The sequence below is a fragment of the Panthera onca genome, chromosome X (genome assembly GCF_046562875.1).
Source record: "Panthera onca isolate mPanOnc1 chromosome X, mPanOnc1 haplotype 2, whole genome shotgun sequence".
Taxonomy (NCBI): Eukaryota; Metazoa; Chordata; class Mammalia; order Carnivora; family Felidae; genus Panthera; species Panthera onca.
This window is the reverse complement of record NC_138357.1, coordinates 47,261,827-47,277,831: the sequence shown is the minus strand read 5'-3', so window position 1 is coordinate 47,277,831 and position 16,005 is coordinate 47,261,827. Positions and strand designations below refer to the sequence as shown.

General features: G+C 37.5%; 1 protein-coding gene across 2 annotated transcripts in view; it reads right to left on the bottom strand.

Moving 5' to 3' along the window:
* LOC145714193 (nuclear RNA export factor 2-like) overlaps positions 1-15,755 on the bottom strand; it is a 32,900-nt gene extending 17,145 nt beyond the window's left edge. For both annotated transcript variants that reach the window (XM_081793395.1, XM_081793396.1), the window contains exon 1: positions 15,666-15,755. In XM_081793395.1, coding sequence (XP_081649521.1) covers positions 15,666-15,735 — 70 coding nt within the window. In that variant the 5' untranslated portion in view covers positions 15,736-15,755. The remainder of the gene's footprint in view (positions 1-15,665) is intronic.
* Between the last annotated feature and the right edge of the window lie 250 nt (positions 15,756-16,005).

The window sequence follows — 16,005 nt, the reverse complement described above, 5'->3', positions numbered from 1 at the left end:
ATGTCTTATGTAATTACAATGATAACCACAAGCAAAATACCTACAGAATATACACAAAAGCAAATGAGAAGGTAATCAAAGAATATCACTACAAAACATCAATTAAATACAGAGGAAGGCAGTGAGAAATGAAAGTAGGGACAAAAAAGCTACAAGGCATACAGAAAACAATGAAGAAAATGGCAGTAGTAAGCCCTTCCCCATAAGTTATCATTTTAAATTTAAATGTATTTATTTCCCCAATCATAAGACACAGGCTGAATGGATTGAAAAAAACAAGATCCAACTATATGGTATCTACAAGAGACTCACTTTGGATCTAAGGACACACATAAGTTGAAAGCAAAAGGATGGAAAAAGATATTCCATGCAAATGGTAACAAAAAGAGAGCAGCAATGGCTATACTAATACCAGAAAAAATATACATTAAGTCAAAAACTGTCAGAAGAGACAAAGAAAAACATTATGTAATAATAAAAGGATTAATTCACCAAGAAACTATAGCAGTTATAAATACTAAACTACAGATTCCCTAAATACATGAAGCAAACTGATAGAATTGAAGAGGGAAATAGCAACACAATAGTAAGAAACTTTACTACCTACCTTTCAATGATGGATACAACAGTCAGAGAAAAGATCAATAAGGAAATAGAGGACTTGAGCAACAGTATAGATTAATTGGGCCAAATGTATACAAAATGATCCCCCAACAGCATACATTCTTCACAAGTGCACATGGAACATTCTCCAGGATAGACTGCATGTAAGGCCATAAAATAAGTCTTAGCAAATTCAAGAAGACTGAAATAATACAAAGCATCTCTTTCAAACACAATGGAATGAAACTAGAGATCAATAGTATGAGGAGAACTGGAAAATACATGATTGTATTGAAATTAACACATTCATAAATAACCAATGGGTCAAAGAAGAAGTCACAAAGGAAATTAGAAAGTACTTTGAGACAAATTAAAATGGAAATACAACATTTCAAAGCTTATGGGATGCAGCATGAGCAGTGCTAAAAGGAAAGTTTATAGCTTTAAATGTGTACATTAAAAAGATGAATGATCCCAAATCAACAACATACTTTTATAGTTCAAGAAATTAGAAAAAGGATAAGCTAAACCCAAAACAAGCAGAAAAAAGTAAATAAATAAAAGCAAGTAATGATGAAATAGAGAAAACAAAAACAATAGAGGGAGGAGGAGTTAAGATGGTGGAGATGTAGGGGGACCCTAGACTTGCCTCCTTCCTCAAACAAAGCTGTATTGAGGTCAGATTACTTGAAGCACCCAGGAAATTGATCTATGGAGTGGCAGAAGGATCTCCACAGTGGGAGGGAGACAGCTTGGCAAGTGTGAGGTATGTGGATGTGAATTGGAGGAGAGGAAAACAGTGCTGCTGTGGAGTGGAGGGAACCCTTTCTGTAGAGGGACAAAAGGGAGAGAAGAAGGGAGGTGTTGAGATAGTGCTGCATCGAGTTAGCATAACAGGAAAACCTCCTGGGACCACGAAATGGGGAGCAAGAAGTACTGAAGTACTGAGGGTCCCAGTTCTTTTTTAAAAAACAGCATCTGGAGCTCAAACAATGAGGTTTGGGAAGCATGTGACTTTCTCCAGAGCAGAGCTGTGGTGCATGCCCCTGGAGAGCAGGGAGCTGGCTCTGGAGTGCATAGCATGGTGTAGAGATCTCCAGGTGGACTGGGAAAGAACAGTCCCCTTCCCAGAGTACTTTTTGGAATGGGGTTTATTGCCTTCTCAAGGACAAAAGAGCCTGCAGGTGCCAGTCAAAGGCCTTTCATCAGAAGGGTGGCAAGCCTCTACTCCAGGGGAGGGGAGCAGATCTATGCCATGCCGAGTCCTTTAAGACTTTGGATTTTGAATCCAGGCTGAGTGCCAAAGTAAAAGAACAGGAGAGTTGTGGCGCAGGGCAAGCTAACTGTCCTTGCCATTCTGTGAGGACTGCCTGAACAGCAGGGGTTGAGATCCCCAGTCAGGGGAGAGATTGGGGTGGCACCATTTTCCCCCCAATACCAGCACAGTGGGACTTCAGAGAGCAACACAGCAGCCTCTAATGTAGGCGGAACCCACTAACACCAAACCTTGCTCCTCCATGCCTGGCAACTGTTTATTTACTGGTGCATGACTGACTGAGCCAATGCATCCAGCCTCTCCTCTAGACCAGCACAGCCAGCACCTCCCAGGCACCAACAGACAACTCTTTTTTTTCTTTTTATCCTCCTTTTTTTTTTCTTTTGGAATCAGGTGCATAGTTCCTTTTCTCTTCTTTTCTCTTCTTCTCTTCTCTTTTCTTTTCTTTTCTCCTTGTCATTTACTTTTGGTTGTCATTTACTTTTCTCTTGTTTTTGGACCAGGCTTTTTTTATTCTTTTCTTTTTCTTTCTTTTCTGTTTTTTTTTTTTTTTTTTTTTTTTTTTTTTTTTTTTTTTTTTTTTTTTTGCTTTTTGTTGCCTTTTTTTTTTCCTTTGGAATCAGCCTTATAGTTTTTTGATTATCTGGGGTTTTTTTGTTCCCTTTATTTTTCTCTTTTTATGGAATCAGGCTTCCCGACTCCTTTTGTTCCAGGTTTAAATCAACAAATAAATCAAAGCACACCTAGTTATTTAACTAGCCAAATAATCCACCACTGGAAGCAAGAAGTAGCTCTGCAGAGAACTGACTCGTGGTAAAGAGCAACCAAAATGCAACAGCAAAGGGCACACAGCATAAAAAAGAAACACTTCCTGAAATGCCAGGCCCTGGAGAATATATGACCACTTTTTAATATAGTTGTGCATTCAGGTGCGGAAAACATAGCAAGTTTTTAAAATATGAAAAGATGGAAACTTAGCCAAAATGACAAGACAGAGGAATTATCCCCAAAAGAAAGGTCAAGAAGAATGCACAGCCAGGGACTTGCTCAAAACAGATATAAGAAATATATCTGAACAAGAATTTAGAACAGCAGTCATAAGACTACTAGCTAGGCTTGAAAAAAGCATAGAAGACACCAGAGAAACCCTTGCTGCAGAGATCAAAGACTTAAGAACTAGTCAGCATGAATTAAAAAATGATATAAGTGAGATGCAAAATAAACTGGATACAGTGACAGTGAGGATTGCAGAAGCAGAGGAGAGAATAGGTGAAATAGAATATAAAATTATGGAAAATAATGAAGGTGAAATAAGAGAGAAAAGAAATTACAAGAGCATGAGGGGAGACTTAGAGAACTAACTGATTCCATGAAATGAAACAATATTCATATCATAGCAGTATCAGAAGAGGAAGAGTGAGAAAAAGGGGCAGAAGGTTTATTTGAAGAAATTATAGCTCAGAACTTCCCTAGTCTGGGGAGGGACACAGGCCTCCAAGTCCAAGAGGTACAGAGATCTCCCTTTAAAATCAACAAGTAAAGGTCAACACCACAACATACAGTAGTGACACTTGCAAAATACAAAGATAAAGAGAATTCTGAAAGCAGCTATGGAGAGAATGTTCTAAATCTACAAGAGTAGACACATAAGGTTAGCCACAGACCTGTGCACTGAAACTTGGCAGGCCAGAAGGGAGTGGTAGGAAATATTCAACATGCTGAATGGGAAACATATGCAGCCAAGAATTCTTTATCCAGCAAAGCTGCCATTCAGAATAGAAGTAGAGATAAAGAGTTTCCCAGACAAACAAAAACTATAGGAGTTTGTGACCACTAAACCAGCCCTGCAAGAAATTCTAAGGGGGACTCTCTGAGTGAGGAAAAAAAGAAGACCAAAGCAACAAAGACTACAAAATATCAGAGAACATCACCAGAAATGCCAACTAGAGATAACACAATGGCACTAAATTCCTATATTTTAATAATAACTCTGAATGTAAATGGACTAAATGCTCCAATCAAAAGATATAGGGTAGGGGCACCTGGGTGGTTCAGTTGGTTGAGCGTCTGACTTTGGCTCAGGTCATAATCTCGCAGTTAGTGGGTTTGAGCTCTGTGTCGGGCTCTGTGCTGACAGCTTGGAGCCTGGAACCTGCTTCGGATTCTGTCTCCCTCTCTCTGCCTCTTCCTTGCTCAATGCTCTCTCTCTCTCTCAAGGAATAAATAAACATTAAAAAAAAAGATATAGGGTATCAGAATGGATAAGAAAACAAGACCCATCTATCTGCTGCCTACAGGAGACTCATTTTAGACCTAATGATACCTGTAGATTGCAAGAGAGGGATGGAGAACTGGAGGTCAAAAGAAAGCCAGAGTAGGAGATGCACCAACATGACGGAGAAGTCGTCCCTCAAACACAGCAGTGTTAAGGCCAGAGGACTTTGAATTCCGAGAGTCCAGCTGCAGAGTGACAGACGTCTCCAGGGACCCATGGGGACAACCTGGCAGGCTATAGGTGTTTGCAAATTGGGAGAGATAAAACGGGCTGCATAGGCATGGAGGGGAGGGATCCCCTTCTGTGAAGAGACAAAGGGAAGAGAAAGAGAGGGTGTGGAAGTGTAGGACTGTATTTGGACAAGAGAAAAACCACGGAGAGGGGATCAGAAAAAAAAAAAAAAAACGGAGAAAGATCCAATCTCTAACTGCAGGGCTTTCTTCAGACTGGGGCCAGCTGTCCTGTGCGAGCACCTGGGGAGGAGGGGAGTCAGTCCTCGCCCCGGTTACTAGTGCAGAGGCACAGTCCGCAGTGGGAGAAAGCAATCCCCTCCCTTGAGTGCTGTGGGAAGAAGGTATGCAGGTTCAAAGGACAAAGGACCCTACCTGTGCCCTCTAGCCAGAGGCCATTTATTGGCTGGGCGAGTGGCACTTCCCTGGAACCGTGTGCGTGCAGAGCGGAACCTGTTAAGACATCTGGGTTTGAATCCCAGGTGAACTCCAGGGAGGCACCAGAGACTGTGGGTGGGGGAAAAAAAGAGCCCACTCTAGCCCCTGAGGAGAGACTGGATTGTTGCCATTTTCCTCCCCATCACTAACAAGGTGGGGCTTCAGGGAAAGGACAACATGTCCATAGTGGAGGCAGGACCTGCCTACACCAAACCTCGCCCCTCCACACCTGGTAACTGTGTATCTACATGAATGAGATTGATGCTGACCATCCAGACAACCCCTCCTCCAGATCAGTGCTACCATGGGTTCCAAGGCACCCAGCGGTTTTGCATTTTCTGATTTAATTCTTGGGCAATTCTTATTTTATATACTATATTAATATTAATATTAATACTAATATTAATATATATAGGCATATATTAATATATATCTTCCTTTTCTCCTTCTTATTTCTTCCCTTCTCTAGTCGGGTTATTCCAGCTGTTGGTTTGTTTCAGCAGACATATTTAATCTATTCTCTTTATACCTGTTCTCTATCTCCTTCTTTATTTTCCTCTCTCTCTCTGGATTAAGCTGTATAGTTTCTCTGCCTGATCATTTTTCTTTTCTTTTCTTTTTCCTTCCCCTGTCATTTCTCTCTTTGTATGGGATATGGCCTTTTCCACCAGTGCCTCCACCTTTTTTCTTTTGTAAAAAAAAAATATTTTTTCCAAGGTTACTTCAATGAACAAATCAAAGAGCACCTGGTGGAGGGTCCAAAACATCACTACGAGTAGGGAGATAAAGCAATCACAGTCACAACAATAGACAGCATGCAACACACTCCAAAACACAGCTCCTGAAGGGCCAGGCCCTGGACAGCATATGACCTCTCTTTAATACAGTAGTGCTCACAGGTGCAGGACACATAACAAGCTTTTAAAACACATAAGGGACAGAAAACTAGCCAAGATGATGAAATGGAAAAATTCTCCTCAAAAGAAATTCCAGGAAGAAATGACAGCTAAGGAATTTCTCAAAACAGATATAAACAATATATTTGATCAAAATTTAAATTTTTTTAACGTTTATTTTTGAGACAGAGAGAGAGACAGAGCATGAACGGGGGAGGGGCAGAGAGAGAGGGAGACACAGAATCGGAAGCAGGCTCCAGGCTCTGGGACATCAGTCCAGAGCCTGACGCGGGGCTCGAACTCACGGACCGCGAGATCGTGACCTGAGCTGAAGTCGGATGCTTAACCGACTGAGCCACCCAGGCGCCCCTCAAAATTTAGAATAATAGTCATAAGATTAATCACTGGGCTTGATAAAAAGCATAGAGTACAGCAGAGAATCTATTGCTGCAGAGATCAAGGAACTAAACAATAGTTATGATGAATTAAGAAATGTCGTAAATGAGATACAAAATAAACTAGATGTGGTGACAGTGACGATTGAAGAAGCAGAGGGGAAATTAAATGAAATAGAAGATAAAATTATGGAAAAAGATGGAGCTGAGAAAAAGAGAGATAAAAAAATTCCAGACCACGAGGGAAGAATTAGAGAACTTAGTGATTCAATGAAACATAATAATATCCATCTCCTAGGAGTTCCAGAAGAAGAGAAAGAAAGCGGCAAATTATAGCTAAGAACTTCCCCAATCTGGGTAAGGAAACAGACAGGGATATCCAGGAGGCACAGAGAACTCCCTTCAGATGTAACAGGAATCAATCTTCAGCACGACATATCATAGTGAAACTGGCAAAATACAAAGATAAAGAGAGAATTCTGAAAGCAGCTAGGGACAAATGGGACTTAACCTACAAGGGTAGACACATAAGGGTCATAGCAGACCCCTACTGAAACTTGGCAAGCCAGAAGGAAGTGGCAAGAAATATTCAATGTGCTGAATAGGAAAAATATGCAGCCAAGAATCCTTTATCCAGCAAGGCTGTTATTCAGAATAGAAGGAGAGATAAAAGTTTTCCCAGACAAATAAAAACTGAAGGAGTTCATCACCACTAAACCAGCCCTACAAGAGATCCTAAGGGTGTCTCTGTGAGTGGAATGTTGCAAAGACTACAAAGGACCAGAGACATCACCACAAGCATGAAACGTACAGATAACACAATACCACTAAATCCGTATCTTTCAATAATAACGCTGAGTGTAAATGGACTAAATGCTCCAATCAAAAGATATAGGGTATCAGAATGGATAAAAACCAAGATCCATCTATTTATTTGCTGCCTACAAGACACCCATTTTAGACCTGAGGACACCTTCAGATTGAAAGTTAGGGTATGCTACTGGAAGTTAAAAGAAAGCTGGAATAGCCATACTTTTATCAGACAAACTAGATTTTAAACTAAATGTTGTAACAAGAGATGAAGAAGGGCATTATATCATAATTACAGGGTCTATCCATCAAGAAGAGCTAACAATTATAAATGTTTATGCATCCAATTTGAAAGCACCCAAATATATAAAACAATTAATCACAAACATAAAGAATATTATTGATAAGAATATGGTAATTGCAGGTGACTTTAATATTCCACTTACAACAATGGACAGATCATCTAAGCAGAAAATAAATAAAGAAACAATGGCCCTGAATGATACACTGGGCCAGATGAGCTTGACAGATATATTCAGAACTTTTCATCCTAAAGCAGAAGAATACACATTCTTCTCGAGTGCACATGGAACATTCTCCAAGATAGATCACATACTGAGTCACAAAACAGCCCTCAATAAATATAAAAGAATTGAAATCATACCATGCACATTTTCAGATCACAACGGTATGAAACTTTAAATCAACCACAAGAAAAAATCTGGAATGCCCTCAAATACATGCAGGTTAAAGAACATCCTACTGAAGAATGAAGGGATTAACCAGAAAATTAAAGGAGAAATTAAAAAATGCGTGGAAGCAAATGAAAATGAAAACATGACAGTCCAAACCCTTTAGGATGTTGCAAAGGCAGTCCTAAGAGGAAAGTACATTGCAATTCAGACCTATCTCAAGAAGCAAGAAAGGTCCCAAATACAAAATCTAACCTTACCCCTAAAGGAGCTAGAAAAGGACCAGCAAATAAAGCCCAAATCCAGTAGAAGAAGGGAAATAATAAAGATTATGGCAGAAATAAACAATACCAGAACAAAATTAAAAACTCCAGTAGAACAGATTAATGAACCTAAAAGCTGGTCTTTTGAAAAAACAAACAAAATTGATAAACCCAAAAAACCAAATAATCCAGTGAAGAAATGGGCAGAAGAAATGAACATTCTTCCAAAGAAGACATCCAGATGGCTTAACAGACACATGAAAAGATGCTCAAAATCACTCATCATCAAGGAAATACAAATCAAAACCACAATGAGATACCACCTCACACCTGTCAGAATGGCTAAAATTAACAACTCAGGAAACAACAGATGTTGGTGGATGCAGAGAAAGGGGAACACTTTTGCACTGTTGGTGGGAATACAGACTGGTGCAGCCACTGTGGAAAACAGTATGGAGATTCCTCAAAAAATTAAAAATAGAACTACCTTACAATCCAGCAATCGCTCGACTAGGTATTTATCTAAAGGATACAAACATGCTGACTCATAGGAACACATGCGCCCCAATGTTTATAGCAGCATTATCAACAATAAATAGCCAAACTATGGAAACAGTCCAAATGTCCATCAACTGATGACATGGATGTCATGGATGTCTGTGGAGATTATATGTATATATAATCACACACAATGGAATACTACTTGATGAAAAAGAACAAATATTGCCATTTGCAACAATGTGGATGGAAAACCAGAATTATTATGCTAAGTGAAATAAATCAGTCAGAGAAAGACAAATATATGTTTTCATTCATATGTGGAATTTAAAAAACAGAATAGATGAACACAGAGGAAGGGAAAGAAAAATAAGATAAAAACAGAGGGGGAGGCAAACCATAAGAGACTCTTAAATACAGAGAACAAACTGAAGGTTGCTGGATGGGAGGCAGGTCGGGGGGATAGGCTAATGAGTGATGGACATTACGGAGGACACTTGTTGGGATGAGCACTGGGTGTGATACATAAGAGTTGAATCACTGCGTTCTACTCCTGAAGCAAAGACTACACTGTAGGTTAACTAACTTTAATTTAAATTTTAAAAAGCCCCACAATGAGATATTTGTATACACCTATTAAAATGGTGATGATATAAAATACCATGTGCTCAGAAGTTCCAGAGCAACCAGAACTCTCCTACACTGTTCGTGAAATGCAAAATGGTACAGTCACCCTGGAAAACAGTTTAGCAGTTTCCTAGGAAGTTACACATACGCTTACCATATGACACAGCAATCCCACTCCTGAGTGTTTATCTCAGAGAGAAAAAAACTTAGGTACAAATTAAAAGGAGCTACTCATAATCACTAAAACATAAATGTCCTCCAATGAGTAAATAGATAAACTATGGTTATTTTATATAATACACGATAAGTGGGGGAAAAAACTATTGATACATGTAACAATTTGTATAAATCTCAAAGGCATTTTGCTAAGTGAAAGAAGCCAGTCTCAAAAGGTTAAATGCTATATAATTCCATTTAAATAACATTCTCAAAGAAAATTATAATGATAAAGAATCAGTGGTTGCCAGGCATTGGGGTTTGGGAGGGCATGACTATAGACTTACAGCATGAGGGAGGTTTTTGGAGTGACAGAATTGTTTTGTATCCAGTGGAGATGGTTATAAAATCTACACATGGGTTAAAATTTGTAGACCTGTACACCAAAAAAAAAATAAAGTCAATGTATTATTCTTTTAAATAATAAAAGAAAAGAAAACAAAAAAATTGATAACTTCTTGCCATACTTCTCAAAAAGAAAAGAAAGAACCCAAATAGATAAAGTTACAAATGAAAGAGGGGAGATCACAACCAACACTACAGAAATATAATTATAAGAGAATACTATGAAGAATTATATGCCAACAAACTGGACAATGTGGAAGAAATGGACAGAGTCCTAGAAACTCACACACTACCAAAACTCAAACAGGAAGAAATAGAAAATTTGAACACGTCCATAACCACCAAAGAAATTGAATCAGTAATCAAAAATCTCCCAACAAACAAGAGTCCTGGGCCAGATGGCTTCCCAGGGGAATTCCACGAGACATTTAAAGGAGACTAAATACCTATTCTTCTCAAACTGTTCCAAAAAATAGAAATGGAAGGAAAGCTTCCAAACTCATTCTATGAAGCCAGAATTACCTTGATTCTTAAACCAAACGAAGACCCCACTAAAAAGGAGAATTATAGGCCAATATCCCTGATCAACATGGCAACAAAAATTCTCAACAAGACACTAGCAAATTGAATTCAACAGTACATTAAAAGAATTATTCACCATGATCCTTTCTTGAGAAAAATAGAAAAAAATCAATGAAACTAAGTAGTTTTTTGAAAAGATAAAATTGACAAACCTTTAGGTAAGACTCACTAAAAAAATAAAGATTCCAATAACTAAAATAAAAAAAGGAAAGATGGACATTACAACTGATACTACAGAAATGAAAAGAACTATAACAATATACTATGAACAATTGCATGCCAGTGAATTGGAAAGCTTAGAAGAAATGTATCCCTAGAAAAACACCAAAATACCAAGACTGAATTATAACGATCATCTATATCTATGTGTATATCTGTATCTATATCTATATACACAATGGAATATTAACTGGCGATCAAAAAGAATGAAATCTTGCTATTTGCAGCAATATGGATGGAAATAGAGTGTATTATGCTAAGTGAAATAATCAGCCAGACAAAGACAAATATCATATGGTTTCACTCATTTGTGGAATTTAAGAAACAAGAGATGAACATAGGGGAAGGGAAGGAAAAATAACATAAAAGCAGAGGGGGAAGCAAACCATAATAGACTCTTAAATACAGAGAACAAACAAGCAGTTTGCTTGGGAGGTGGGTGGAAGGATGGGCTAAATGGTGATGGGCCCTAAGGACGCCACTTGAGATGAGCACTGGATGTTGGAGGAAATGATGGATCACTGGGTTCTACTCCTGGGACCAATACTACACTGTATGTTAACTTGAATTTAAATTAAAAAAAAGAAAATCTGAACAGATCAATAATGAGCAAAGAGAGTGATTCAATTATCAAAAAATTCCCAATAAGGTAAAGCCCAGGACCAGAGGCCTTCACTAGAGAATTCTCTCAAATATTTAAATGAATGCCAAATGAAACTTTTCAAAAATATTGATGAAAGAACACTTCTAAGTGTACTCTGTAAGACCAGCATTACCCTTATAATAAAGCCAGACTGACACTTAAGAAAACTATAGACCAATAACCCCTGGTGAATACTGGTGCAAAATCTTCAAAAAAATATGAACAAACCAAATTCAACAGCACATTGAAAGGTTTATACATTGGGGTCCCTGGGTGGTTCAGTCGGTTTAGCATATGACTTTGGCTCAGGTCATGATCTCGTGGTTCATGGGTTTGAGCCCTGAATCAGACTCTGTGCTGACAGCTCAGAGCCTGGAGCCTATTTCAGATTCTGTGTCTCCTTCTCTCTCTGCCCCTTCCCCGTTCATGCTCTGTCTCTCAAAAGCTGAATAAATGTTAAAAAAAAAAGTAAAAAAAAAAGGGGGGGCACCTGGGTGGCTCAGTCGGTTGGGCGTCCGACTTCGGCTCAGTTCATGATCTCACAGCTCGTGGGTGGGTGCGAGCCCCGCATCAGGCTCTGTGCTGACATCTCGGAGCCTGGAGACTGCTTCGGATTCTGTGTCTCCCTCCCTCTCTGCTCCTCCCCTGTTCACACTCTGTGTCTCTCTTTCTTTCTCAAAAATAAATAAACATTTAAAAAATGTTTAAAAAAGTAAAAAAAAAAACACATTTGACAAACTAGGAATAGAAGGAAACATCATTAATCAGCAGAGGGATGTAAATAAAAAACACAGTGAAATATCACCCATACCCATTAGGATGGCTACAAAACACACACACACACAAAGTGTTAGCAAAGTATGTGAAGAAATAGGAACCCTTATGCACTATTGGTGGGAGTGCAAAAACAGTACAGCCTCTATGGAAAATAGTATGGATATTCCTCAAAAAATTAAAAATAGAACTACAATATGACTCAGCAATCCCAATTCTGGGTGTATATATTCACAGAATTGAAAGCAGAGTCTCAAAGAGATATTTGCACACCCATGTTCATAGCATTATTCAGAAAAAGCCAAGAAGTAGATGGTAAACTGTTCATTGATGGATCAATAGGTAAACAAATTCTGCTGTAAACAAATTCTGCTGTATACATACAGTAGAATATTATTCAGACTTAAAAAGGAAGGAAATCCTGTCACATGCTACAAGATGGATGAAACTTGACAACATTATGCTAAATTAAATAAGCTGGTCACAATAAGATAAACACTGTAGGATTCCACGCTTATGAGATATCTAGTCAAATTCATAGAAATGGATAGTAGAATGGTAGTTACCAGGGGCTGGGGGAAGAGGGCAAAGAGTTTCAGTTTTGCAAGATGAAAAAGCTCTGGAGATCGGTTTCACAACAATGTGAGTACACTTAACAGTACTGGACTATACACTTAGAAATGGTTATGATGGTAAATTTTATGTTATGTGTTTTTTCACCACAATTAAAAATTGTACATCATATTACTCAGAAGTAAATATTAGTGGAAATTTATATTCTGATTTATAAATAAAAACATAAAGAAGTCAAGGTAAAAGAACATAAGAATGTTCTGTGTTCTGTGTTTATAAATGGGTGGTTGGAATGTGGAATATTTATACTTTCATGTCCACGCTATACTTGTACATAAGGCTGGGTTTGGGTTTTGTCAGGTGCTTGGGGAGAAGCACTACTCCTGTTGACTCATTACACAGCACAATAGAAACAATTTATTATTTATAATCAGATCCTCCTTCCTTCTCTGTGATTAATAAGCTGCAACACTTTGGGTGATTCACCCAATTTATCCTGATCCCAAACTACTTATATGTAAAAATCAGCGATTAGAGTTAGCCACCACCTTGATCAAGATATAAAGCATATTCCACACTTTAAGAGGTTCCCAATTAGTCTCTTCATCTCTTAGCTCCATGTAAACCCTGATCTGCATTCTGTCACTATATATTAGTTTTGCCTGCTCTAGAATCTCATATAAATGAAATCATACATCCTGTATGCCTTTGTCTCTGGCTTCTTCAAGTCAGCATAATGTTTTTGAGATTCACCCATGTTTTTGTCTTTTTAATTGCTGAGTAATATCCCATTGTATGTACCTGTTTACCTTTGATATTGTTTTAATGATATATCAAGAAGAAGTCAAAGTATTTATATTAAATTAGCAATTTTTCTTGATCAGTTTTCTATTATTTTATAATGATATAATTTCTTCCTTTACCACCCCTTTATCTCTCTAAAAATATTATCTTCAGGTCCTGTTCAGCCTTTTCTATTTTTTTTATTCCCTTAATGAAAATAATTTAATTTACTGAATTTGTTCTGTCTCTTCCACCTTTACCTTGGATTGTGACTGTCTCCTGCAAAGAAAGCTTCACTGCCATTCTTCATTGTGCTTGTGGGTGCTTGGCTTTCACCTACACCTTGTTCTGGCCTTGCCACTGGTTTAGCTTCCTTCCTGACCCACCACTGGTGATCCCTGATTTCCCACTGTATTTTCCCATTTCCTTTCTTTTTTAAAAAAAGAGATTCTTCTCTCTTTCTTACATGGGAATTTTTACTTCATATCTCCAGCATAACTATGTATTTATTACTGTTTCCATGATATATGTATTTATTAATGTAATATTATTGTTCTAAAACCACAAGTATATATTTTCAAATTAAATATTTTTAAATACTTGCTCTCTCATCATTTAAATCATTCAGATAGTTCTGAACCTCGTTCACATGCTAAAGCCACTAGGGGAGATTGAAAAAACTTACTAGCACCAGGCTACACCTATAACACTTAAAGCAGAATTGGAATCAGACTAGGCAACTACATTTTTAAAACTCTCCACATGACTGCAGTGTGCAACCAAGATTGAAAACCACTGTGTTAAAGTATCAGTTTTTTGGTTTAGGCTTGCTAGAAAATCCTAAGAATGACTTCCATCTCATGTGCTGATCTTTCACTCAGTGATGTTTTGGAGACCTAGTGGTTCCATTAACATAGAGCAGGGAATTGGCAAACTGGTCCATGGACCAAACCTATCTTGTTGCCTGTTTCTGTGGGCCCTGTAAGCTAATAATGGCTTTTACATATTTCAATGGTTGAAAAATCAGTTCCCACAACTAAGCCACACCATAAACAAATGGATTCCTGAGAAAAGACCCTACAGTCTTCCTGGGCTTAGCCAAAGGCACTTCCAACCATTTACCAGTTACTGTGCACTAGCTTTAAGAACACTTGCTCTAAGCCAGAGTTCAAGAAACTTTTCCTGGAAAGGATCATTTCATAAATATTTGAGGCTCTGCCGACTTTTCACTCTGATGGAGCTAGTCAAATCTGTTGCTGTTGGCCAAAAGCTGTGTTCTAATATAACTTTATGTATGCCATGGACATGCAGAATTTCAAATAATTTTCACATGTAATAAAATATTATTTTAAATTCAAGAAATAGAAAATAATAATATAAAGAGTATTCTTTTTTAAATTTCTTTAACGTTTTATCTTATTTTTTTGAGAGACAGAGAGAGACAGAGGACAAGCAGGGGAGGGGCAGACAGAGAGGGAGACACAGAATACAAAGCAGGCTCTAGGCTCTGAGTTGTCAGCACAGAGCCCGCCACAGGGCTCAAATCCATGAATGGGAGATCATGACCTGAGTCAAAGTCAGACACACAACTGACTGAGCCACCCAGGCATCCCTAAAGAGTATTCTTTTTTAATAGAAAGCAGATTCTTGACAAAAATGCACGAAAAGGCAAAATTACTATTCAATCCTAATTAGCTATAGAAATGCAAAAAATTAGAAATAATAGCAAACCAAATCAGCAATGGTTAAAACAGATAATACAACATTATAAAGTTGTGTTTATCCCAAGCTTGCAATGTCAGATTAACATTAGGAGATCCATAATATAATCCAACACATTAATAAGATAAAGGAGCAGGAAAAGGATAATCATCACAAAGATTTCAGGAAAAAAGGCATACCATAAAATCCAATAACCAATCAAGATTAAACAACAACAATTCTCAGCTAACCAGGAATAGAGAGATATTTCTTTAAACAGATAAAAGGTTTTTTTTTTAAACTAGAACAAACACCATACATGATAGTGAAACATTAAAAGCATTCCATATTAAATCAAGAGGCAAAGACCACTCATATAATCAGTTCTGTTCAACATCTTACTGAGTCTCCTAGGCAGTGAGTGAGTGCAGTAACCAAAATAAATACATACACACATGTATACATAAATTATTAAGTGTGTAATAGTGAAGAAACAAAACCATCTTCATAAAAGACTGAAGAGAATCTACAGAAAATTATAAGAATAGAGATTAACCAAGTTATTGGATGTAATACTAATATACACAAAAGAATTATAACAAACAGAAAATAATATTTCATTGTGAATATATCATTTACAATAGCAAAAAGATTTGGTTCTGTAAAATATACTATGAATTGGCTCACTTTCAACTCTTCCACTTGTAAACTCCATGATGTTCTGTTATAGCAGCCTGAATGGGCTAACACTACCTCTCTCTTTGATATTCAAATTGCATATTAGCATAGTTATACTAAAAATATGACAATATAAAAATCTTTTTACCTTCATTTCTGTATGTCTCACATTTCTTTAATGGAAGAACACATTTTTGTTGTTGCTGTCTTTCAGACATAGTGTTTTGTAGATCAAACTTGGAAGTGCTGAAATGAGAGAGAAAATAAAGTGGATATACTATAATAAAAATATTACACGTGAAGATATTCTTTAACCATCTATCAAACAATACTTAAAAACACCATAAATGTAAACACAATCCTTTATTTGCTGAATTCAACTCATTAACTAACACCTACATTGTCTTTATGAAATGTCTCACCTGTAATTTTACTTAATATGTTTTTCTAAAATAAATTGTTATTTCCACATGAAGAAAACGAGGGAG